The 27,330-nt window shown below is 41.2% G+C and overlaps 1 protein-coding gene across 1 annotated transcript; it reads left to right on the top strand.

The window, feature by feature from the left end:
- The first annotated feature begins 37 nt into the window (after positions 1-37).
- Positions 38-27,330, top strand: xxylt1 (xyloside xylosyltransferase 1). The gene is made up of 5 exons (XM_086263389.1): positions 38-462; positions 1,890-2,517; positions 8,885-9,032; positions 15,689-15,821; positions 24,683-27,330. Exons 2-5 carry the CDS (start codon positions 1,981-1,983, stop codon positions 25,077-25,079), a joined length of 1,215 nt encoding a protein of 404 aa, XP_086119515.1. The 5' UTR covers positions 38-462; positions 1,890-1,980; the 3' UTR covers positions 25,080-27,330.

Here is a 27,330-nt window from a genome sequence, read left to right as displayed (position 1 = left end):
AAACCAGGTGGGTGTGTTTAAGGTTGTGTCACATGATTCTGTTGCTAGGCTGTTAGCTGGTGGCTTCTCCATCTGATGTTAGTGCAGTCTATTACCTCCTTACCCTAAACTATGCTATTATACACAAATCGTTTTCAGGCGACAGCGATTTGCGCATATACAGCGAAAATTTTAACAAGCAAACCCTGATTAATTCTCTTGATGTGTGTGCTGAAAAATCATCGCTGTAGTGGCTACTCAACGACCCACATCTAGGCACGTTGCTGGCTAGCTTAGCACCCGTTTTAGGCGGGATGTCAACAGGTTTCCGTAGTGTTAGTCTTAGTTTTATCTTTCAAAACGTGAGGAGGCAATTTAGTAAATGAGACAGAAGCTGCCACTTAAACCGAGGAGATCTCAGGACAGCTTACTCCCTGGATAAGCTGATATGGTTGAACCACAGAGATCAAGAACATGAGACAGGCAAGTGGATGCACTTCTGTGTTTTATTTTGTATCATTGGAGTTAGAGTTGGTGTTTACATTGAATATAATCACTGTTTGCCCAACAACAATATTTAATTTGATTTATTTTCTTTATGTAATGCACTGATCCAAAGAATAACATGTTAAAATCAAGACACTCGCATAGATGAGCACAGAATTACTAGCCCCTATATGAAAGATTTTGCCTTTTTAAGTATTTCCTAAGTGCTGTTAAACAGGACAAGGAATGTTTAGCAGATTTTCCAAGCACCCTAGTTTTATTTGGGATGTCTACATGATCTTACTTTAACAAACAACTACCGGGGTCAAAATTAATAGCTCCTTTGATGATAATAGTCTTTTTTTTGGTGGTAATAGTGTGTTGTAGTTTTCAACAATCGCAGCCTATTCTTCTCTTTGGTGAGTTTCTAGATTTTGATGGTCTTTTGGCATGGACTTTGGTCTTCAGTTCAACCCACAGGCTTTGTGCAGACCAGCCTGTAATGTTTACTTCGGTGCTCTAGTTTCTTCTCACCTGACACGCTTCTACTATGCATAATCTTTCTTCGGGTTATTCTTAGTACACTTCAGTCTGTCTTAAGGATATCTGTTCATCCGAAGTCAAGTTTTTCTTAATCTTCAACCATGCAGTCCAATTCCTTTGCAGGGTTCTGCTGATTTTCTTCTTTGAGAATACAATTCCCAACTTGGCTAAGTCATTCACTCGTGCCTTGGCAGTTGTTCTGGGGTCTTTAGACACATCTCTCACTTGTTCTCTTTCCAGAGTCTTTGAAACCTTTCACAGGCTGCCAGGCTTGTTCTGTACTCTGTGACTCTCTTTGAATTTTTTGATGCAACTTCTCACTTTTCTGTTTCTTCGCAGTTGAAAACACTGTGATAACTTTGTGTATCCATCTCCTGCTTTGTGGGCATAAACAATTCTTTTTCTAAATTATAAACTGATTTTGTTTGTTTTTGGCGTGATGCTTTCTCAACTGACAGCACTGTTGTGTCACATTGAAAGACAAGCCTCAGTTTGAGCATTACAAAGTTAAAGCACAGCAGTGGTTTGTGGTATGGTCAGTTTTTCAGGGGGCTAATATTATTGAAATATAATAATGCCGCCCAACACCGACTCTACTCTGGATCTTGCTGCATATCCCAGGATTGGAATAGCAGTGCTCAAGCGTCTTGAGGCGACTGTTGTTGTGATTTGGTGCTATATAATTAAAAATTAAATTAAAATGAAAAACATTCAAAGATGAATTTATAAGACCATGGAAATAAGATCTTTTAATGGCTTAGCCAGAATAGATCATCAATCTTAATGCTTCACTTAGATTTGGCTGATAGGTGATATTTAGTTTCATGGTCCACGCCAAAGCTTAAAACTAAAGCAGATGTTTGTTTTTGTTACTCTTGCAGGAGAATGTGGAAAATCTATGAAATCAAAGATCATGAAATGCTGAAAATCTTCCCACTCACGCTCCCGTTCTCATGACGCCAGCAGGGAGTTATGGGCTTCTTAAGGGTAGTAGCCAGAATCATGGGTAGGATCAGTACATTCAGGTCCTATCAGCTGGTGCTTCTCCTGGCTGCTGCACTCGCTGTTGTAGCTTTTTACTACTTTGGCTCAGAGAGACAGAATTTCTCCAGCACCACAAAGAGGATCAAGCAGACCCAGGCCAGTCACAACACCAACAGAAACGATGCAGACCTCACCGTGGACACCAGGCTCTCGCACCCGGACGAGCCAAAGGAGCAAGGATGGGAAGAGCGAGGTGTAGAAGAAGACGGCGACGCTTTGACGTCCAGGAAAGCGGACAGTGAGGCTGGTTACCAACATTACCACGTGCTAATGATGTTCACCAAAGTGGACAAGAGCCGGAGCTTGCAGGATAAATTCCGAGTGGCCATGCTGTCCATGGTAAAACACGGACACTTCTTGGAAGGAGAGGTGTTGGTTCTCCACTTTGTGAGTGACCAGGCCAGCCAAGAACTGGGCAAGAGGATGCTGCTGGAGCTTTTCCTTGACACAACGTTTAAATACGAGGTATTTCTCGACACTCACTCCAGTAAATGCCGTTAACTTATTTATTAGTGTTTCTGACCAAGTATCTATTTATTTTGACATATTAGTTTGTTAATAACAAAACAAAGGAGTAAGTGATTTATGCAGTTAAACACTTGACAGACTGTGTTCAGCTTGATTTATATTTCTAAGATATCTCTATTTCTAATGGGGAGGGGAAAATATGTTTATGTAAATTCTTCTTGTGGGTAGCAGATCCTATTTTTAGAGCCCAAAATGCTCATGATCCACACACACTTTCTGGGATGGTATTTATATTTTTGCACTGAATGAGTGAGAAGGGTTTTTTTTTTTTTTTTTTAAAGGGAGCTTCTGATAGAAATGTCTAACTTTTGTAACACCTTGACTAATCACTAAATAGAACTGGTGCGCTTCCTGTGAAGCTACTTGACCTTTTAATCAAAAATCCTTCCGTTTAAGAAACACATTGGCTGTACTTGCTATTTACAGTTGAAACACAGGGGGGCAGTGTTTTCCTGCCAAGCTGATGCCTCACACATGGGAATATCCCTCCCTTATTGTGTTCTTCCTGCCAAAAAACAGGATTATTTCCCCCCTCTTGTGCTCTTTCTGTTACATGCATATTTTACCCACTTTCTCCTGTTTTGTATTTCTCACAGAGCACACCATCATAAACTGGCTTACAAACTACAATCTCCCTTTTCAGATCTTCCTCGACAGGCAGGGCCTCCTTTCTCAGGAATGTCTCATCTTATAAAACCTCTGCTGTGGATGTTCCACTGCTCTTTTATCTTAGGCTGATCGCATTCCTGCTGGGATTGGTCAGGGATCTGCTCGGCTTGGGATCTTGGCAGTTTAGTGGCTGCAGGCTGGATCGGATCCCGTTCAAATGATTCTTTTGCAATCAGACCGTACTCAGACTTTTCTAGTGGACAAGTTTTACTATGCAGAGCTAAGTCCTCAGAGGACTGCTGCATGGATATTAGAAAAATGTTGTGTCAAAAACCCATTTTTGGTTATATTTGCTTAAAGCATTAGCAGGGACTTGGTCAGACAAGAGTTCCTCTGTGTTGGTGCGGAAATGCTAAACCTGACTTGTGGGTATTTTCTTTTCCTTTTGCATTTACTATTTCTGTCACAGTTCTATGTCCTTCTTACTGTACAGATCCAGTTTTGTGCAAAAGTCTTGAGCCACCACTCATATCTTTATATTTGGGTAGGAAAATGGGTGCACGGATTCATTGAAACATGTGCAAACACACATGGAAGTACAGCATAGAAGGGGAAAAACAATTCTAATGAGCTTCAAAGTCAGTATTTGTTCGATCTTCAAAGCAGCCTGAAATCACTTGGGTGAGTTGTCTGCCCATTTCTGTAAGTAGACTTCAGGCTTCTAAAGGACATTCAGAGTTCTTCTTTGTTCTGCTCCCTGTCAAAATGACCCCGCACTGCTTCAGTAATGTTAAGGTCTGTGCTCTGCGGAGGCCAATCGATGACTGATGTGTTTTTCTCTCCATGTTTGCTTTTATTACATTAGCAGTGTGTTGGGGATCGTTGTCACGCTGAAAACTAAAGTTGCCAATCTGAGACTTCACAGATGATTTTGAATGGTGGAGCAAAGTCTGACTGCACTTTTCTGCATTCACGATTCCATCACTTTTTGACAAGATCCCCAAAACCTTCGCTTGAAATGCAGCTCCACTGTTGTACCTCTCTCCTGACCTCCTGGTTTTCAGTCCAGTTCTTGTGTAATTTGACGTATTTCAGCCTTTTCCTCCTGTTCCTTTCATTACAGCCACCCTTCCACTGAGACTGTTTGTGATCAGGCTTTAGTAAACAGTAGATGGATCGACTAAGCACCAGATCCATCTCTCAGGTCCTGTTTCAGGTCTTTTCTGCTTTGTTTTTTTCCCTTTTAGACATGACTTTCAGATACTGTTCATCTGCTGTGCACAGATTTTCAGGCCAGCCACCTCTTCCCCAAATCTGCAATTATCTCAAACATCTCTGGCTTGCCACGTATGCTTCATGCTCCTCTCTCCCCTGGTTTCCTCTCAGTATGCTCTCACGTGAAGACGTTTCTGTACTTTCTGTACTGCAGTGCCCTCTCACCTTTAGTCTGATGTAAACACATCTTGACAGTGCTTTATGTTGTTGTTGTTGTTGTTTTTTTAATCCAAGCTACACGCTCCATACATTCAAAGTCGTTTTTTTTTTCTCATCAGTCTCATAATATCATTCCAGACCAGCAATTTAAAAAAACAAAAAAAAACCAAAACGTTTCTAGATCATGAATCATAAAACTGCCTTCTGCCGTCACCGCCACGAGTACAGCCGCTGTCTCTCCTGCTTAGAGACAGCGGCAGAAACGTATACCAGCAGTTTAGATGGGACAGAGACTCCTCGGGGTCTGACAAGGGCAGTGTTGACATCCTTGTCTGCTCATCTTGAGGCTCATTCCTGTTAATGATTTAACTTTAAGGAGCACGAGGATTAGATGAGTATGTATTTTAGGCTACATTGCTTCCCAGCAGCAGCACATTAAATGGCCCACTTGACATTTGCAGCAGAGAGACTGCAGAGTCACGCTGCCTAGAGGTTACGCACTTTACTCCCTAACCATATTTCATGGAACTCACTTGAGCAGTGTCTCATGCAGTGCTAACAGCTCACGGGAATTAAGCAGTGTTGTGATATAATTCCTGGGTTAATATCTGCGTCCTAATGGCAGTGTTTTTGTGTCAGAGCCATTGTACAATGTGTTAGTATTCTGCAGCTGATAAGAGGACATAAAAGGCAATAACAAGTCGCTCAGGAGGATCTAGGAAACACAAGATCAACTCATAACATGGATTTAATAAAACTCAAGAAGGCTTTTTGAGGTCACTGATTTCTATTTATCCTGTAAAGTTCAGGTTCAAGGACGAGGTTAATGTCTCATATTCCTGAAGTTAATGTCATACTGACAGAGACTTTTGTGTCCACATTATTAAATCCACTTTGTAAGCATCCATCCTCCATGTTTATGTTACATATGTTCATCATTTCTCTAGCTTTTCATTCAAAAACATGTTATTGCTCATTAAGTAAGCGCAAAGTCCGAATCTTTTCAAGCTCTGTGCTCTCTGAAGGGAGCGCTGCTCAAGTCAGGCCACAGAAGTCAAAAAAGGAACTTTTGCTCAGTCCTGGCACGCCTTCAAAAGCAACACGGCGGCTGCCAAACATGTCCAGCCTTTCAAGTTCACTGCTAATATTACTCGATCAACTGATATTTTAAAACATCAGAGCTCGAATGATGTGCTCGAGTTTCTCTGCTTGGTTTTTGTCGGTCAAACAAAAGTGAAAACTCTCTGGCTTTCCATTTATGTGCCACAGGTAAGATTTTATGAGTCCGAGTGTCAGAATAAACATACACAACAGTGTGAAGTTTTGGGGCTTTGAAAGTTGGAACTGGGTGTGTTGCAAAAATAACTACTGTTCATTAAACCAGGACACAGTATTTTAGTACTTTCACATAAGCCTGCACTGGGAATTGATAAGGTTTCCCTGTACCAATATAGATTACCTGGGACGTTTTATGACCTTTTTTTCTTTCCTTTTCTTCACAAATCCACCTGAACAATACATTTAACCCCTTAACTCTTTACCTCCTGAAAGCCTCTCGGCCTTCTAAGGCTACGTCCACACTAGCCCGGATAGATTTGAAAACGCTCCGCGTCCACACTGTTTTCAGTCGTTTTCAGAGTTGTGCGTTCACATTGACAGTGAGGTATTGTGGCAACACCACTAACCTCGTCAAACACCTCAGAGTAAATCATATCACAGAATATGATGAGCTTATGTGGAGGCGAACCGAAGAGGAGTGGACAGGGACAGGTGCTGATAGGGCGAGACAGACGTCTCTCACAGAGTCCTTTAGTGCTGCAGGCAGGCAACATGCTCAAATAGTGCACAACTTCAGGTTTTTTATCTCTATAGGATTATTCTGCATCATTAAGCTATAAGAGCAAGTAATGTAATCATTATGATGCCATATTATTATATTATTATTACAATTACATAATGCAGTTTATATATTGTATTATTAAATACAATGAAACATTAAGTGTTTGTACAGAGTATCGGTATCGGATCAGTATCATCGATACCACCCTGGATTTTACTTGGTATCGGATCGAAAAGGAAATCAGTGGTATTGCACATCACTAATGTGTGAAACGCAAGAAGATTCGACCTGCCTCATTTCTGTCTGCCGCTTATTTACTTTCCGGCTCTTTGAAGCGTCGCGGCAGAATGTCGAGGAAAAGCAGCGAGTTTTTAAAATGGACTAACAATGAGGTGGAGTTGTTGCTGCGAGTAACACGAAAGTACAAAGTTGCAAAAGCGAGTGAGAATTAAAGAATTTGAAGAAAAGCTATCTGGAGCACGTACAGACTGATATTAATCTTTAATAGGGCTAAACAACTGCTGTATAACGCCCTCTGCTATCTTAGTTTAATTGGTCACATGACTGCATCATGTTTTAGAAAGTCTGCGTTTTTGCTGTCCACACTGCAACGTGAAAGCACCGTTTCCAAATGTATGCGTTTTCAAGAGCGTTTTCAAAACGCTGCGTTTTCCATCAGCCAAAACACCGTCTCAGTGTGGACGGGAGGCCAAAACGGAGAGAAAACCCAGAAACTATACTAATGGACTAAAACTACGTCTTTGATGTATGCTGTGGTGTCAGAGCTCGTCTTTAAGGGTACTGGGGAGGTCATCAAATATCGTCTGTATGTTGAAAACAGTTAAACCTTTAATTCCTTTAGTGGGAAAAACACCATACAGCTCCTTTAATCTGTGACCTCAGTGAATGCTGATAGATTTAAGGTCTCAGTCAATGCTTTCATGTTGTATTCAATGTAATTGTAACTGTAAATTATGATGGGGGAGGCTTTAGGGCAGGGCTACCTTAGGATGTATTATTTATTTGCTCAGTCCTATCCTTGTTTTGCTCTGTTCAGCTTTAAAACGGCAAGTTATCGACAGATGAAATGTTCTGCCTGAAGCTTTAAGATTTCAGTTTTATTTATATCGTCAGCTCACAACAACAGTCGCCTCAAGGCTTTTTATATTGTAGGGTGAAGAGACTACAATATTAGAGAGAATAGAAAACGCCAACAATCAGGGGAGACTCTGAGCAAGCAATTGGCAACAATAGGAAGGAAAAACTCCCTTTTAACAGGAAGAAACCTCTAACGGGACATCATGGGAGAGAGCTGAAATTGCTAATTGAATCATTTAATCATTAATCATGATAAAATGCAAAAGTATAAACACAAAGAGAGAGAAAAGAGGTGAGTAAAGAAGCACTCAGTAGCTCGTTGGAAGTCCCCTAGCTTCCTAAGCCTGTTGCAGTATAACTAAGGGATGGTTCAGGGTCACCTGATGCAGTCTTAACTATATCTGCTATCAAAGAGGATCATTTTAAGTCTAATCTTGTAAGAGAGTGTTGTTTCCTAAATCCAAACTGGGAGCCTGTTTCATTTTTTTTTAAAGAGAGAAAAAAAGGACCTGATATCTGAAGTCTCTGCTTACTATTCTACTTTAAAAACCTCTATGCACGTCGTCTAACCCTGCAGTGCACAAGTCCCGGTAATTGCAACGGGTTAAGACTTCTTTTCGCCACACTGACACGTGTCTGGCCTTAACAGAAAGTAGCCCAGCCCAAATCGACTTACTTATTTTTCCTCCTGCAAGAACACTTTAATGATAATCACTACTTAGTGTATTTTTTTAAAATCCTCTTGCCCTAATCTGTAGAGATATCTACTGTACAAGATGTTGTGGGATTTGAAGCTTGCAGAGGCAGCATGAAGGGAAACTTGGGCATAAGAAGGCAGCACCTAATGGAATTTGGGTCGTGGACTGGTGCAGCTGTTTGCAGCCATCGTCTGAACTGAAATCACCAAAACGGAAAGATTTCAGCAGAACTTCCATAGTGGAGTCAGCGTTACTTCATTGGGTCATTCTAATAGGCAGGTTCTTCATTACTTTACTTCACATTAGCTCAAGTCCAGATCTTCTGCTTAGAAAATATCCCATGCACCCCTGATCCTTATCACAGTGCGTAGCTCAGCATTGCTCACTGCTTCAAGTATTTGTCATAATTTAGTCCAAATAGCTTAGTGTGCTGTAAATGGATTTCAGTATGACATAAACATTTGAGTAGACAGTTACCGACACGGTAAGCGGGGGAAGTTAAAGGTGATGAGCTCACTAAACCTGTCCAATGCAGACAGTGGCCTCAAGCTGCACCAGTTGTTGAAAACGATATTATTTTCCCAGCTTTCTTTCACGACTCAATTTTGTTCATATTTTCCTGCAGGTGGTGTTTCATGACGTCGTGGCTCTGACTCAGAAGCTCTTCCCTATTGTGGAAGCCATGCAGAAGCATTTCAGCGCTGGCTCCGGAGCCTATTACAGCGACGCCATCTTCTTTCTGTCCGTAGCTATGCATCACATCATGCCTGAAAGTAAGACGTGGAACATTTTATCCCATTTAGTCCCTTTAGTTCTTATCCTATCTGACAGCAACCGTCGCCTCAGTTATTACTTTGTTCCTTTGCTTGAGGAGAGAAATGTACATAACAGATCATGTTTCACATATAGAGCCGCAAGCTGTTGTTGACGGGTGACGATATGTCAGAAAAGTCTGCGTTAGTTCTCTGGCGTACCGAGCTTTAAATAAACTCAGTCACTCACTTCTTTAATTTGCTGGTGCGCAGCTGGAAAAAAGCAGGTTGGGCAGGTATCTCACATGCACGTGGCATGCTGCAGAGGCCCTGGGGAGTGAGGAAGGAAGGATGTGCTCTGTCATTACTGTCCATACCGGTGCCTCCTGTGTGGGTGCTGACTGTGGGCAGAGATCTCTTCTGTTGTGCACTGTTGTGGATCACTTCAATGGATGTGCAGCATGGGGCATGCAGTAGAGATCAACAATAGAGAACAGCTTACATTTTTCAAATGTTTTCAACGTTACTCCGTATTCCAGTTTAAATTTATCCTAACATGAACAAGAGGGATGAAGCTGAAGCGTGTTCAGCTTGATGGTTGGTGATGGCAGTTGTTCAGGTGAAAGCTTGAAGAGATGAGCCTTTAAGTAATTTTAAGAGACGTTGTTCATCCAACTGTCTAATTGTTAGACTGCTCAAACTTTAAAGCGAATAATTCAAATAACAAATAAAATCTCGCTGGAGATCGTGTCCTTAAAGCGCTTATTGATCAACCATGTGTTGCACGTCTGCTCTGTGTGCCCACGTGGTCACACATTTCTATTTAAAGAATGCTTTTATCTAGAAAGGGCATAATGTGGTAGTTTTGGGACAGGTGGGGGTGAGAGTATGTGATGCACAAAGCTACAGCAGGGTTGTTTTCTAGGCACCAGTCTTTGATGTAACTGTTTCTCTCATCACTGCGTGAGATAAGCAGCAGACAAAGAAGCTTCTGATTAGTGGCACAAGTGTGAAGGATGGACGTTTTGTCAGATTTGTTGCTGTTTTCAAAAGAGAATTCATGGAGGAAATTGTCAGCACTGTTACGCTTTCCTGTACACAGTCTGAATATGAAAATGTTTCATCAGCGCATATGAGAAATGCAAAATGTATTTGAGGTCCTTATGTTAATTTTTATTAATTGAGGTACAGGTTACGCCACACTGATGCTACAGTAGAGTAGCATAACATAAAGAATTCATGAGGACATCAAAACCATGTAAGTGTAGCATGCAGGTCATTAAATGTCTTGAAAACAGATCTATGTATTCTCTGTCCTTTGAGAATAGGCGAGAAATAAAATTGCACAATGGAAAGCTGTTAATTAATGACAAGGTTCCTAAACACTTGTTCTGTTTAGGGGAAAGGTGTTACGTGCTTTTGTGTCCCCTCGAGAGGTAAACGTGCTGCTACTTGAGTCTCTGCTGCGACCTCGTCTTTTGTTTTCCACACAGGGTTAAAGTGACACTGTTAATGTGCGAACCGCTTTGAAAAAGTGACAAAGATGATAACTGAATCCCAGGAAGAAGCAGCGGTTTTGTTGAAAACTGTGATTTTGAGTCACCTCTCATTTGCTTATATTTTGCTTCCAAGATGCCAGATGTCATTTTTTTCAAGTGGTCTTGAGAGATGGTTTTCCAGTTTTTCTTTGTTTTAGGCAGCAGCCTATTGCAAGAACACATCTTTTCCTCCCCATTTCTTTAGTTGAATCTATAACAATTGAAAACGATAACACAGTTTGACAGGCTTAAACTGGTATTTTTGCACCAACAAGGTAACTCCCAACGAGCTCTCAGCCAAAAACCTGGCACATCTCAGCGTGTTGTACAATGTGTCCTTAAAAAATTTGAGGAAACTGGACAAGGGGAGAATAAAAGAAGCGGCAAGCCCGAAAAACGACCTACACCAGATGAACAGTATCTGAAAGTCATGTCATTAAGAAACATGTAAAAATCTAGCAAAGACCTGACACAGGGTCACACATATCGATGACAGTTTTAGTAGGGTTAAGGTTGTGTCTGTATACCTACCTGCCAGTGAAATCACACATTTTAATGTGTGCAGGTTTTCTGATTTGTAATAATGCTGCTCAGTTTCAGTGAATTGTTTGGTGTCTTGAAGGCGTCTTAATTGAACCCAGGTGGAGCCTAGCTGGTTGTATTATCACACTGAACAACACCAGAAACTCTGTGTTCAAGTAACTGACTTGAGTATCCTCAGCACGGGTTAAGGTTTGAGTTCATCAATCTAGCTAACATGTTAACCTTATTAGCGTCATACTGGCAGAGAGTAACTTTCAGGAATTTGTTTCAAGTCTACAGTTTTGCCGTTTGCAAGCCTAAAATACTGTCACTTAGACTTAATGAAGTTTGTGAACGCAGTACAGCTGCTTTCTGTTGTCCTGTTTTTCCATTTTATTTTTATTGTTTGTGACTGTAGGACCTCGTTGTTTGGAGTAAACCGTTTATATTGAATCAGGAAACGTACTTTTGGTGGCATTTTCTAGTGAATCTTGGTAAAAGCAGAAAACTGCGTCTCATACGAATAGACTAACATCAAGGCTATTATTACAGCTTAATGAGGTTGACCCACTTTCTTACTTTAAAAATAAATAAATATATATCATGTTAGGTAACAATGTCTCTGTTGTTTTGTTGCTGTGCCTGAGTTTGACCAGATCTGACCAGAGCCTCAGGCAGGCTCTAAGCCACACTAATGACATTATTCCTGCAGTAAATAAGTGAAAGCAGCACCCACACACCTGGCCCAGATTGACCTCAACTCACATATTTTCCACATAACAATATTTTTTTGTTTAACTGTTTGGGGGGGAAAAGAGTTTTGTATTTTGATCATACGGGGATGGATTCTTTTCAAAAGATTATTTATGTAGAGAAAATTAAATTGAAATAAACAAACAATGTAGAAGTTTCCTACTATTTTTATATGAGTGCGTTTAATTTATGTTTCATATCTTAGACATAAAGATACCGTTAAAGATGCCTTCAGTCTGTTTGGAGATTAGTACATACAAGTTTAAGAAATTAATTAATTTAATAATTAAGAGAGGTTTTCAACAAAAATACAACAAATCTCGTCCTCATCTCTAAATCAAACTAAGCAAATGCACATAAAAGTTTCATTGAAGTTTTGACTTATGTGTACACTGACCGCTTTCAAACGTGAAGTACCCTATTTTTGGGGCTATAAGGCGAACTTAAAATCCTGTAATTTTCTCCAAAATCGACAGTGTGCCTTATGTATGAATTCTGGTTGTGCTTACTGACGTCGAATCGATTTTATGTGGTACACAGCGTTAAAAAATCTGTCAAAAATGTTTTGGTACGACTTTGGTGAGCTATGAAGCCGCATGGCTTAGAGGATTACGGCTACAGTAGTCAGGAGCCTCGCAGAGTCATCTGGGTCCTAAACTCCGTCACTTCAGGTCCCAAAGTCAAATCAACACTGCAGCATCACTGAGAATTAAAAACTGTCTAAATTCTTTCATCTTTAATAAAATGATCAGCGTTGCTGCTTTACCAGGTGTAACAATTAAGTTTAACATCCAGGCATCCATGAAAACAGAATTTATTAAATGTAACTGCGTTAGAAGTTAGCAGGAAGTTAGCTCGCTAGTTTCCACCTAAACATGATATAGCATGTTCTGACTGAGAGATTTCTGAAACAGTTCAAACGTACAGCTCTGCTATCATTTCCAACATAAATGAAGACAGGAAACTAAACAGCAGTGACGTTTGTAGGGTTACTGAAGTTGGGCTAGCTGGTATATAATGATGTGCTCCTCATACATGCCAACTCTCCTGATTTTTCCGGGAGAATCCCGAATTTCAGTGCCCCTCACGAAAATCTCCCGGAGCCACCATTCTCCCAAAATTTCTCCTGGTTTTCCACCCGGACAACAAAAATGAAAAACCATATCCCAGTATTCATAGCGCGGCCTAGCCAAGTCCAGTCTCCAACAATGGCGGCAGCTACTTAGTTTTAATATTACTCTTATTTCTCTTTCTGGGTCGCAAAAAAACTTTTAACATATTTTCAGGCGAGAATGTAGCTGTGTAAACTTCAAATATCTGAGCATTAATGAATCAATGGTACAGAAGTGGAGGAAGCAAGAAGAATGAGATGAGTAAAGTTTGATCTGTTTCTTTATTTCCCAAGAGCTGCCTTTGGGACCAACATGGACTTAATCCATGTTGGTTGGATAAACCATACATTTAGGTTTAGATGTAGAGGGGGAAAAAGACGATGTCAAGTTTATTTGTGTAGCACATTTAAACACATCAGATGTTGACCTAAGTGAGAACAACAATCACTATGACCATTAGGGGAGGAAAAAAGGAATTACAAATCAGCACAAGAACATAGTTTGTTTAATTAAAAGAAGGATGAAAGCATAATTATAAATAATTAAAGATAATAATAGGGCTGGGCCATATCATACCGTTCACGGTAATACCGGTATAATGTTGGGCAACGATAAGAAAATGAAATATCGCGATAGAATATGGGTAAAACGCACATGCGCAGTGCCTTTGTTTTCATACGCACATGGCGGAAAAAGCACGGCGGCAACGGAGAATGTGGAGGGCGAAAGCGGCTCGTTGAATGAAACAGATGAACCAGAACTGGTTTGTAAAAATGCTGCAGCTTCACTGGTGTGGAACTGGTTTAACTTTCATCCGTCAGATACACAACAAAGCACTATTTTTGGTAGCGCATGCTAGCGGGCCGTCGTTATTACCGTGTTGTTTGGAAAATACGGGGCATTTAAAATCAATCCTTTGATTTTTCTGGAAATCGACAGTGCCCCTTATAATTCCGTGTGCCTTATGTATGAATTCTGGTTGTGTTTACTGACCTCGAAACGATTTTATGTACACGGCGCTCGAGAATCTGTCAAATGTTTTAGTGCGACTTTGCTAAGCTACGAAGTCGCACCGCTTGATGGATTGTCGGAGCATTATGGCTATCGTAGGCGGAGCCTCGCGGAGTGATACGTACTGTGCTTCAACATAATATTACTGTATTGTGTGTGTATAAGCTCTTTTTAAGTTTTGTGGATATTATACATGGTTATGCTGAGGATATGTCGGCCAGTTTCCACTGGAAATGCCTTTTGGTTAAACTGTCAGCGAGGAATTTGCATTTGCACTGTAAAATGTTTATATAACTTTAATGCACATAAAGAACAGCTGCTTGTTTAAGTGAAAATACATTGATGTTTTTTTGGGGGGGCGGGGGTTTGCACTAATAAAGTTGTGAAGTTGTAAAGTATTTTGTCTAGTGTCAATTATGTCGTCAGTCATATCGTTATCGCAAATTTTCAAATGTATATCGTGATAAATATTTTTGGTCATATCGCCCTGCTCTAGATAATAATATACGATAATAATATAAAGACGTACAGCAATGTAGGAGCTGCAACAGGGTTCTTTGTGTTATCATTACTCAAAAATGCAAAAAGATAAATGTTGATTTGAAAACATGCAGCTCCGCTTTCACCTTTAGAGGACTTTGTGTTGAGTTATTGGTCCAACATCAAACCCACCACATTACGATGTTGTAAGAACTGAAGGCCCTCTTCCTGTTACACTCATGCTCGTTAAGCCATGTTAGTACAAACAAACAGCGCTGACCACGCAGAGATTACGCTTCCTAGCCCCTCTGTGTTGCCACAGCACATTCGGGCATTGTGATGTGCAGCTTCCTTGTTTGGAGAGCACAGAAAACAGGTTGCTGCCGCACTGCTGAGCCATCGTCTTTTCACGTCACTTGTTTTAACAGACAGAAGCACTTAAATATGTTTATGTGTGACCTAGCTGAGTTTTTCTAGTGACTTAAGCAACATTAAATAAATAAGGTCACTGTCTTTCATTGTACGACCGCATTAGTAAGACTGAGGAGACATTTAATCACCAGACATTTAAAAACGAGAATGATGTTCTGAAGTGTCCTGGATCTCAGAAAGTCGCCACATCTTTTCAGTCCATCGGCTTTAGATGTTGTTAACTCGACAGCCTGTAGGTGTTCATTGTTGACTTTACATCCGAAGTTGACACAAGTTTTCATCAGTTCATAATAACGTTGTGAGCACAGTGCCTCATTCCTTAGCATTTCCCATCCTTTCATCACTATGCCAACCAGAATAATATAGGAAGCTGAAACAATGAACTGATGAGGGCTCGAATATCCTGGTTACTGTTATTACAGGTTCTTTCCCAGACCACAAGATGCAGTGTTAAGCATTTACTCTGCATGCTACGCCACTGTGTTCACGTTTCGTCATATTCCTCTCCACATTTTCTTCTCGTGCATGTTTCTCATTTCTAGGTCAGTGCTAACATTGCACAGAGAGAGGCCAAACGAGCCACCTCGGAGCAAAACCTCTGTCAGTGTCTGCTCTTATTTCCTCTAACTCGGTATTCCTGGAAGGGCCAGTTCTCTCACTAAATGTTGTTATCCAAGCTGAATGATGTGCTAGTGGTCACGGAAATGGATCCTTCAGGGAGATTTTACTCAGAAGTACATTTTCTTGGGATCATTTTTAAAATAGACAATCTATTTCCATTATCTGTTCAACTTAGTCTCTGCATTTATCCTCTGTGTTTCCATTTCAGGTCTGACGCGCATAGTGCAGCTTGACTTGGACCTGAAGTACAGGACCAACATCAGGGACCTTTTTCAGGAGTTTCACCGGTTTCCTCCAGGAGCAGTTATAGGGATCACCAGAGAGATGCAGCCAGTATACAGGTAAGCAGTGCAGACCTACAGAGCACCTACTAGGGAAATCTGAACCTGCCAGTCGTTGGAAGCTTCAGACTGACACCAGTCTGCTGCATCTTGACATGCACATGAATAAAAGTGAGGCTCTCTGCTTTTAACTTCGGCGCTCTTGCTTTCAAGTGTTCGCTCAATACGTCAGTATAATTTCCGGCTCAGGCTAGATCAAAGGCTACCATCTGTCATGAGGAGAGACTCGACTGCTGGGCTTTGACTTTTGGCGAGAAAGCATCCTCACTTTGTTTTTAAATTGTGCCAAAGTAAAATTCAGGTGTCAGTCTGACAAAAACAAATTACACCCTCTTTCAATTCAAAGGTTTTGTATGTCTGGATGTAATAAAGAAATTCATCTGTTCCTAGCAGGTCTAAAAATGTGATAACTACAGCCTCAGATTAACAGTGGCACACAGCATATACTATATTGTGTCAGTATGTATTTAACAAAGAGCATATAAGAAGGTCATAAACGGCTAAGTGCACTTGATTAATTGAGAAGTTTTGTCAGTTTTCTGGTCTGGAGCGTTCAGGTGTGTCTTTAACACAGTGCCAGTGAGGAAAGACGTCAGCAGTGATGTTAGAGAAGCAATTGTTGCTGCTCATCAATCTGGGAAGGGTCATAAGGCCAGTTCCAAACAATTCGTCCATTATTCTACAGCGAGAATGACTATTCTCAAGTGCAAAGCATTTAACACTCCTTCCCAGGAGTGGACGTGCCAGCAAATTCACCCCGAGGTGAGACCACGATGCTCATGAAACTGCAAAAATCCCAGAGCTGCATCTCAGACTCTACAGGCCTCATTCAACATGTTAGATTAGTGTGGCTTGTTTGGATGGGTTGCAAAAGGAAAGCTTCTTCTTGCTAAAATGGGGCGACCGTGGCTCAGGGGCTTGGGAAGCACATCTGTAACCGGAAGGTCGCCGGTTCGATAGTGGCATTGCAAAGCGTTTTGGGTGCCTTGAAAAGCGCTATATAAATCCAATCCATTATTATTATTATTATTATTATTATTATTATTATTATTATTATTATTATTATTATTATTATTATTATAAAAACAACACGGCAGCACGGCGTAGGTTTGCAAAGCTGCATCTAAATGGACCACAAGACATCTGGAATAATGTCGTTTGGATAGATGAGAGTGTGAGAGGTCCCGGGTTCGAATCCCGGGCCGCACGGCTGTGACAAAAACCCAGAGGTGCATAGGAATGTTCCAAACTATTTTATTATTTTTTTATTTCATGTTAAGTTGAACCTGGCTGAAATAGTGTGTTGGGACCAAAAGAGAGCAGCGCATAAACAAATGCAGGTAAACCTCAATGAACTGAAAGGGCACCGTCAAGAGGAGTGGACCAAAACTCTTCAACAATAATGTGAGACACTGATAAAGTCATACAGAAAGCAACGAGACCCCAAACTTCCTCAGTTGTCGGAGGTGGTACAGGCGCTGCCTAGCCTTTTCGGACTGGACCTGAATGTGGGCAGACCATGTCAGATCTGAGGAGATGTGGACACATATGGATACATATCAATGTCTGTTTTATATGTGTTTTGGTCACCAGTACCACTTTCGACTGATAGTGTGACATTAACATGATTTAATCCACTGGCCTGACAAAAAGTAAGGGAAAGGGAGAGAAATAGAAAGTAGAGAGAGAAGACAGGAAGCAGGAAGTTCATCTTCATCTGCTAATTCTTCTGTCAAATGAAGTATAAAGTCCCTGAAGGTGACAAGCAACCCTTGAATTGATCGGGATCGTGCATACATACGTTTGTAAGTGGTGTAAGTGTACATACCACATTTTTAATGAAATATTAATAACCGGTTGAAACGCTGTACAAATCTCAGTCGCTCTTGTTGACCCCAGATGGATTTCAGCCTTTTTGCGCCTCACATGCATGCTCACAGTTGGTGTCTCTCACAGTTGCTAAGTGAGAAGGAACATCAGAGGTCTGGTGTCCAGACTGATTCACAGGAACCTAAACGCTGTGTGTCTTTCTCAGATACAAGCACAAATGAAAAAGTTGCAATGCAGCCTGTAACAGGAAATTAAGCAGCCTTTCTGATTGTAGTTTCAGGATTTTCATGCGAAATGAAACGCTGGGATTGTGAAATATCGACATGAGGCGAAATTCCTGCAGAATCTGAAATTAATTTGAATTTGATTTATGAAACTGCATCCTTTTCAGGGTTTTGGAAAAAGACATCTCTGTTATGTGTTTGGCAGCTATGGAAGAAATTAACTTCATTTACTGGAGACAAACACAGTTTAAGGGGAAATGCTTTGAGGGGAAATGAGGCTCTCATATCTGCAGAGACTCATATTTCACCTCTGTCGTGCCAGCATCATCCTAATGCGCTTAACTTATTTGCATCGTTTCCAAGTAGTGTTGCTAGTTTATTATTTTCATATTGTCATCTGGACTTGAAACTTGAACCTCGAGCACTTGTTGCATATCTGGTATTTATTAAGGGTGTATTGGACTTTACCTCAGCTGAACCAATCAGACCGGCTACCCAGGTCTTAACTATACCTCGATTTAAAGGTTCACGTTAATAGATTTGTTTCTAGAAGCATGTTTCACCATTCAGCAAGGCTTGGTACTAATATGTCATTTATCTTTTCTCCAACTATGAAGAAAAGACAAATTCCCCAACACTGAAATCTGAAAACTAAACCCACTGATTGACAGTCCAATGAGATACACAAGAAACAGCAGGTGAACTGAAGATAAATAACACAGTTCATAAATAATTGTTGTCACTTCACAGCGAAGATTCAGAAAACGATTTAAAAAACAAATACAAGAAAAAAATCTTTGTGGAGAAGGAAAAAGAAGCGTTTTTCACTGGGAATAAAACAATCAGTCAAACCAGCAGGGGTCCTTTTGAAAGCACCCGTATACAGAAATTCAAATGGAAATTTTTGGAGAGTTTTTACAGTGAAAAGGGCTCCACATGTGGTAACAGGCCTTTACTACGTTAGTCAAATGGTTTAGAGGTCTGGCGGACTGTCCCTAAATACTCTGTCCGATCTAAAATCTGGTTTGTTGTAAAGTTTATGAGATGATGTCAGTGTTACAAGCTGTGTTGTCAAACCTGCTGATAGAGGAATGTCCTAGATTGTGACTTTACACTTGCTCCGATTTATAAGTCAGATTTATAACTGGCTTAAAATGAGATTCTGCAAGTGGCATAACTATGAGGTCAGACTTAGAAGGCCAAGTTATGACAACTATGGTGAAAATGTTGTTTTGAGTCTCTCATGCCAGAATAATAATTGAGGATTTGGCAGGAACCACGATGAGTCACCTGTTAAGAAGTGCTCTCGTCCTGCAATTCATATTTATCTCCTGTCTCTCTCTCAGAACTGCCAGGAGTAAACAAACTGTTCATCACTCACACTCAGAATCCAGCAACACGCCAGTTTGATTCATACAGTACAAAACTCTGAGTGCCCTCGTTAGGCAGTGGAAATTTATTAAATCCTCTTGGACATGAGGATCCAGCGCTCCGATGTGGCGCTCCAGATTTAATCTCTTTCCTCCCGTCATCCTCGGCTCTGCAAACATGTTTTTAAAACACTGCCTTAAATGCTCATTATATTTTATTAACATACAAAGGCGTTAAAATAAGCAGATGTGGTAACAGATGTCTGGTCAGGTTCTCAGTCTTTTCAGCATTCCTTTATTGGCTTTCTTACCGTTGCATTTCTGAACTTTATGAATGAAAGGCTCATAGGTGCATCTATTCGAAACCTTGGATGAGTTTGAATCTCAGTGACCTCGACCTCAAGGTCAGAGTAAGTTTTCTGAAACTGTTGTGAATGCAATAACTTGAGAACAAACCAACATAGTAAGTGTGTCTGCTGGGAGGGTGATGGGTAGCTGCATTGCCATACTTATGAGGGGTTGCCAGTATTTAACGTACTCACTGGTGTCTGCACCCACAGAAGTGAAACTGAGCTGCACGCTAATAAATCTTAAAAATGGTTACTTTTAGTGGAACATATGAAGGAGAGAAGCCTTCAGTGTATACACAGTGATAGGAAAACCTGACAAATGCATGGATACATTGACGAAATACCAGCTGTTGCATAGCCTAATGAGCAAGCAAGCCTATAATTACTTTGTTTCAGAAAGGTACAAGCTTTGTGCTAATCACTGCTGCTGCTGCTGCACTACTGCATATTACTATCAAACTGACCAATCACAGTTGTTGAGGTCTGTGTTTCTGCAAAGGGTAATTATATTTCTGTGAAGATTCACATCAAGCTCTGTACACTGATTTAGTCATTGTGTGTGTGTGTGTGTGTGTGTGTGTGTGTGTGTGTGTGTGTGTGTGTGTGTGTGTGTGTGTGTGTGTGTTTACACACAGGTAAACAAGGGCCCCTGATTTTCAGGCTCTTTGTTCCTCAGCTGATTTTTTTTCCCAGTTTTCTCCAAGATAATAAAACAAACACACCAGGTCCGTTTAGACTACTTCACTGTTTTCCACTCCAGTGCAGCATCAAAACAGGACGTCACTGTGTGTGTGCTTGTGTGTTTGTGTCGATGTCTGTGTGTGTGAGATAGTGAGACTCAATGAGCCAAGTCCAGGTGGGAAGTTTCATGCAGGAGCAGCTGCTATACTGGTACAAACACGGGCAGGTGGTTTCCTGTGGGCTCTTGAAGATTGTGTGCTAATAAAACAATTAATCAAAAAGTGTTTAATTTTAGAAAGAAGCCAAATAAGGATAACAAGTCACAGGTTTGCTTTCTTTGCACTATTTTTAAACCCTTCACTAAGGTGGCTGTAGACAGGAGGTAGAGCAGGTCACCTACTGATCGGAAGGTTGGTGGTTCGGTTCCTGGCTCCTCCAGTCTGCATGTCAAGTATCCTTGGGCAAGATACTAACCCCAACTTGCTCTCCGATGCATCCATCGGAGTATGAATGTCGTTAGAAAGCACTAAGTGTAGATAAAGTGCTTGTGAGAATGGGTGTGATTTGGTGAATGAGGCATGTTGTATAGAGCGCTTTGAGTGCTCCGTGAGAGTAGAAAAGCGCTATATAAGAATCAGTCCATTTACCAATTTTTTCCAGCAATTTCTCAGGCTTTTCTTTAGACATGGCTTACACATCGTACACAGAGTGCTTGTGTATGATAAAGTACAGGAAATCTTGTCAACGTGAAGTTACAGATTAAGATTTCAAGTGCACGTGGTATTGAAGGCGACAAGTGTGATATTAATATCGTCTTCTCTGCAATGCCTGTGCATTAATCTTATCACTAACCCCTAATAACTCACGCCAACCAAAGTTAAATTCCTCTGTAGCGAATGCGTTTCTACGGCCACATTTATATGTTGTTTGTAATGCTTTGTTTGCTCTCAGGATTTGATTGATGCTTGCTTGTCATGTGTGTTGGAGAAGTGCCATCAGTGGAAAAGCAGTGTTTGTGTGTGCATGCTAATCAGTAAATCTGGTGTCTCTGTTCTTCCCAGTGGTTTACCAACACTGGGAATCCCCACTAATGTCCTCCTGTGGGCCTGGACAGGCTTATTCAGCAGCAGAATACCAAGAAATCGTATATCAACTTAAGTTTTTCCACATTAAGCTCAGTGTCTGTCTCTGCACTGACATGTGACTCACTCACTCTTGCAGTTTGTGGGGGTTAAAAGCACATTCCCCGAGCTGCAATTGATTTATCTCCTCTTTCCTTTTTAAAGGAAATTTGAAAGTGTTGACAGCGGTTAGCTTTTGCGTCACTGAAATTCTGGAGGATATTGCTGAAGCCACTGGCTGAGATCAATAGAAAATACAGAGATTCAAGTTTTTATTGTTTTTCTTTCTCTTTTTTTGTTTCGAGGATTTGTTTTTGTTCCAATTGCAGCGACAGGTCAGGACCAGTGTAATGTCAGGATGCATGATCCAAATTAAATAAGTAGCACTGACTCTGCACCCCAAAAGAAAGAAGCCTTTTATTTAATTACATTTAACCCAGACTGAGTGAACATTGGAGAAGCCTATCCGTTATCTGTTTGTCATCTCTGCATGCTGTCCTGTTAATTGGCCTCTAGCTAATGGACTTGATAATATTTAAATTTTTGAGACTTGCTATTAGCGAGGCAGAGTGCACGTCCTCTTTTCCTGTGCCGAGCAGAGAGAGGGCTCTCAGCTCACACTGCGTTTTGGTGCTAATGGACCGAGCATTATGCAGGAGAATACATCCTCCCACCAGCCACACTGAGAGCACATCCTGCCCCTGAAAAGTTCATTATTGGAAGAAATGCCCCGTGCCTCTTCCCTTGCAGCTGTCGTCGTAATGTTTTAAAACCCCGGAGACATGCTTACATAAGTGTCACAGCCACGGGCGCACACAATGAGCAGCGAGGGAATTGCTCTCTTTAAGCTTTGTGTTTTGAGGCTCCATTGTGTGATGCATCCCACATGTTTCCCCTTTTTGCTGTAAGATGATACCGAATGCTTAATATGAAATAATGACTAATGTAGCACGGACACTGAAACACTTTGTCATTGATCTTAATAAAATTAGATTTTGCATCTGGCGGTCAGCATCATCATCAAGAACAGCGAGTCTACCATGATGCCTTCATTCAGTCAACAGAATTGCCAAACGTTGTTTAACATGACGGTGTTAAATGACTTTAATCATGCTTTTTAATGACTCTATTCTAAAATTAAGCTCTTTATCATCTCTTCTATTAAAGCGTCTCTTTTGCATCCATCCTGGAATTTTAATGTGTTTTTGTGTATCCCAACTACAGACGAAAAGGGCCGGACTTTTCATTTGCACAGCCCAGACTCCCTTCTGTCGGTTAGCACATTTTTTGCAGTTATCAGAAACCAGGCTGTTTCATATTCTGAAGAAGCAGAAGCATGCATTTGGAGGGGATGGCAGCACAGACTGCCCTTGTCACCAGCTACTGCTTTTCATTCTTTCACAAGTGAGAGAGACACTTGATTTGAAAGGTTGGCAGTGAAAATTCAAGGCAGGAGAGGACGGAGGTGTGAAGAGTATGAGCCCTAATCTGAGCTAGTGAGCTTATTTGCTCACTTTGAGTGAATGTGGTGTGAGTGTGCTGGTACAAAGCCAGAGAAAGTCTTTGTGTCACAGCATGGAGAGCCATTCTCTATTATTTGCTCAGTTTTCTAACCTTCTCCAAACGTAGAGCGGAACGTTTCATTAGAGTTTAAAGGGCTTTTCTTGGGAATATGCCTTGCCAGTGCCCGGTTAGACTCCATTAACATTGCGTATCATAGATTCTAAAAGGTGCTTGGATGCTTAAAAATATTCCTCAGAGATTTTTTTTTTCTCCCACGTTGACATGATTGCATCGCACAGTTGCTGCAGATTGGTTGGCTACACGTCCATGATGCGAATTTCCTGTTCCCCCACATCCCAAAGGTACCCTGCTGGACTGAGATCTGGTGACTGTAGAGGTCATTTGAGTGCAGTGAACTCACTGTCACGTTCAAGAAACCAGTTTGAGATGTTTTGTGACATGTGGCACGTTATTCTGCTGGAAGCAGCCATCAAAAGATGCGTACGCCGCCACCACCGAATCGTTAACACTACGCAGAATGGATCTATGCTTTCATGGTGTTTGCCAGCTTCTGACCCTGCTGTCTACCCTCAGTTTCTTGTTCTTCGCTGACAGCTAAGAACAGGGAAATTTTGACTAATATTAGCTTCACATAAACTCTGGAATGCATTTTTGTCCAAAAAAAGGACTGTGTCCTGTTGCCTTATTTGTCATGTCTGTAACTAGTAAGATAGAAGTCATACATTACTGGCCATCATGATGCTGAAGAAAATGCAATTTATTGTTCTTAATGTATTTTACTCAGTGCTTACTTACTTACTTACTTACTTACTTACTTACTCCCTCAGAGCAGCAAAACAGAAAAGTAAATGTTCCCTGACTTCACCATGTTTACTCTGGATGCATCTCAGTGCACGTACATCGTGCAGTGCACGTAGACACAGTGAATGTCTTTAAAATGATAAATACTCCACAGGGGCCCCAAGTCCCCAGTCACTAACCACCACACTCTATAAAACTGTGAGGATAAGCTACAGCTGCCAAATATAGGTCAGCAATAATACGAAAGTGTGACTCAGAATCTCCTGCTCCCACAAGATTTGATCAAACTGCACACACACAGAGAAAGACAAATGCATACTGTGTGTGATTTTTATTTATTCTTTTTCATTTTTTTGCCGCTCACATGCATTTATTTATCCAAAAAGTCAGCAGAGCAGAAATTAAATGAGTGGTTAATTTTGTTTTCTGTTTCTGCGTTACTATTTCATCTACTGTAGCTTTCCTCCTCTGTGGCCCAAACTAAGAATAAGCTGTATCTGTGTGTACGTGTGCACAAGCAAGCAAGTAAGAGCACATTTCCATTCATCCTCGTCTTCAGTTGGCACGAAACATCTTCGCACCAGCTGTCAGTACACAGAAGGAGCATTTTGTACTTTCTTGAAGCAAACACTTCATCCCCACCCCCACTCCCTAAAAATAAAAATGGTACAAGCAGCAGCATAAAAATCCTGATCTCCCTAAATTTGATAGGGATGCCTAAACCACAGCAATAGTTTTCCTGACAAATGCATGAGGGAAAGAAACAAAAGGTCATGACTACTTATGTTTCTTCTTCAAATGAAGTCATCAGTTTATTCATCAGTCTGAAAAAAGGCAACTTTCCCTTACCTCCAACCCTTCATATTCAACCTAGTGTTTTGACTGTTACACACATTTTGCCCAAATGCACTTCGACATGCAGACCCATCCTTATTCTGGCACCTCTTCTTTTTTCCTCAGGCACACTTTCTGGCAGTACCGGAAGGAGAACCCTCAGACCAGAGTCGGGGAACCTCCTCCTGACGGCCTCCCGGGCTTCAACAGCGGTGTGATGTTGTTGGACCTAGGTGCTATGAGGTCCTCGGCTCTTTACAATAAGCTGTTGGAGCCCAGCAATGTGGCCAAACTAGCAGACCAGTATCGCTTTAGAGGCCACCTGGGTGATCAAGACTTCTTTACCATGATCGGAATGGAGCATCCTGAACTGTTTTACTCCTTGGCGTGTGGCTGGAACCGGCAGCTGTGCACCTGGTGGAGGGATCACGGATACGGAGACATATTTCAGTTGTATTATCGCTGCGATGGACCTGTCTATATCTATCATGGGAACTGTAACACCCCTATACCAGACGACTGAGGTTTACACTGGCTTGATACTACAACTGTTTTCATTTTATGGCAGTTCCCTTTTGTGACCGCAGTCAGATATCTTGCCCCCTGCTGGCCAAGGGGACCCCACCCCCCAACAAGATGTGGTGTTTGTGGAAGTTGTTTTAGCACAGGTCGCCATTATGAGTGAAAACAGCTCTGCATTACAGTCGTACAGAGTAGTGTATTAACAGGAGGTTGTTTTTTCCGGTACTACACACATGACATTATGATGTAATGTATACAGGTCCATGTGGGATTTGAGCCCGTCACTGCAGAAGGATTTTACTGCTCTTTCATGTTCCGCAAACGCATAAACTTGTTTGCTAGTTTGGATGTGACTTAGACCCCAGCCACACAGGCGTACAGACTGGTGTGTGGCAACCAGCGGTCGTGAGGGAGCTGTGAAGGAGTTGTGAGTGGTTGCTTGAAAAATAATTGCTAAAGCACGAGTCACACAGGCTGGGAACCTTTGGGAAAACTGTATTCCTCTCCTGGTTGGCAAAAACCTTGGAATTGCTTTGGCTGGTAGCATATTGGCCTGAGCTGCAGTGACAACATGAAAGGTGCGCCACACTTTTCCAGATTTTACTGCAGCTCTGCTAGTAGTTAGCGAGTGTTTGCAGACAGCATCATGTAAGTACGGGCAACTGTGGAAATCTGCGAGCAACCAAAGCAATCACTGTGAGGTTTTTGGTGCGTTTCCTTCTATGAAACAGAGCTCACGCAGCAAGAGCCAGCCACTTCCAGGAGTCAGCTGCCAACTCGTTGGGGAATATATGTTTCCCTAGCAACTGCATCCAATGTGGCAGACAGCTCTTGAGCAGTGCAATAATGATGTCACAGGAGAAGCATCTTTTATTTCTGTGGAGAGAAAAAATTGCAGTGTTGACGTTTGATTTAGGTTTATTGTTTATATATTTACAGTTTCAGTTTATGTGTTTAACAAACTTAAAAACAAGAGCATCAAGTACACCAAGTAGTGTACAGTATTTAACGCAGTAACTCCCAAATCACTAACTGATGTTGAAATATTAATGCAGTGAAGCAAATGCGTAGACCGACCTCGGCTCGCTTCATTCTCCGACACGTCGAGTTTTCAGTGTCCCAAGTTCAGCCTACATCACACCGTAGCAGGTGAGGGCTAATCTCTGTCAATTACTTGTATTTTTTCTTTCTTGCAACCAGAGGGATCGCTCTTCGTGGACTTTGTGGGTCAGCCACAGCTCTTTTCAAACACGTCTTTACAGGTAGAAAAGCAGAAGTGAGTGGGTGGGGGGAGACAGCAGAGAGCTGGCCACAGGGATTGGAGAGATAACGATTAACAATGACGACACTGAAGGCTGTTGTTTGTGCCCCGTGTTTGCAGTGTAGCCGAGGCCAAACAGACCCACTTCATTCAGACACGTTTCTGAAGGAGCGTTGCGGCCAAAAGCGTGACTGCGGATGCTGACCCACTTTTCAGTTTTCTTGCTGTGCTCAATGAAGTCCTGCTCAGATTCAAAGAAATGTCAACACTCGATATTAATCAGAAACTTAATGTAGCACTGAAGCACGCTGCCGAGGAGAAAACGAACCGTGGGATAAGACTATAAAAAGAATGTCTTCAGTTCTCAACACCTTATAGCTTTTTCTGTTTTACTACTAACAGAGCCAGTGGCTTTACTGGTTACATGATGATTACATTAGTTTTACTGGGATTGCCACTATCAGTGTACATCACTATCAGTTTCAGTGCATTACAGTGTTTAAAATGACATAAAATGGTTGATATTGATAATCTATCAGAAAGCATGTACAATTTTTTAAAGTACAGTCATGTACCAGAAAGGATGGATTATTAAAGGGAAGGATGAAACCATACGTTCCAGCTTGGTCTTATGGACCTCTGCCAACAGCTGTACTGTAAGTGTCATACAATACATCCATGTGATGGTTTGTGTGTGATCTAAAAACTTGTATATCAGTTTCTTGTTGGTACTCTGCTAACACATACAAACCTATTTGTGTCATCATCTAAAAAAATGTTATATGTGTATCGTCTAGAGATTCACTCACACAATTTCTGATTCCAGGTTATTTTTGTTTGTTTGTTGCCAATTCTGATTTTCTTTCTAAGAACTACACCTGACAGATTATAGAAAAATAAAGTTTTCTTTAATGCACCAATTACAGTTTGGAGTTACAGGACATGTTACTGAAACAATTGAAAATAAAATGCTTTATTGATATAAACAGAA

Source organism: Aulonocara sp. 'chitande type north' Nkhata Bay, linkage group LG15 (genome assembly GCF_057382095.1).
Source record: "Aulonocara sp. 'chitande type north' Nkhata Bay isolate Kocher_YH1m ecotype deep benthic linkage group LG15, A_spYH_male_GT1.1, whole genome shotgun sequence".
Taxonomy (NCBI): domain Eukaryota; kingdom Metazoa; phylum Chordata; class Actinopteri; order Cichliformes; family Cichlidae; genus Aulonocara; species Aulonocara sp. 'chitande type north' Nkhata Bay.
Note: the sequence above shows the minus strand (reverse complement) of the source record. Positions and strands in the feature narration are given on the sequence as shown.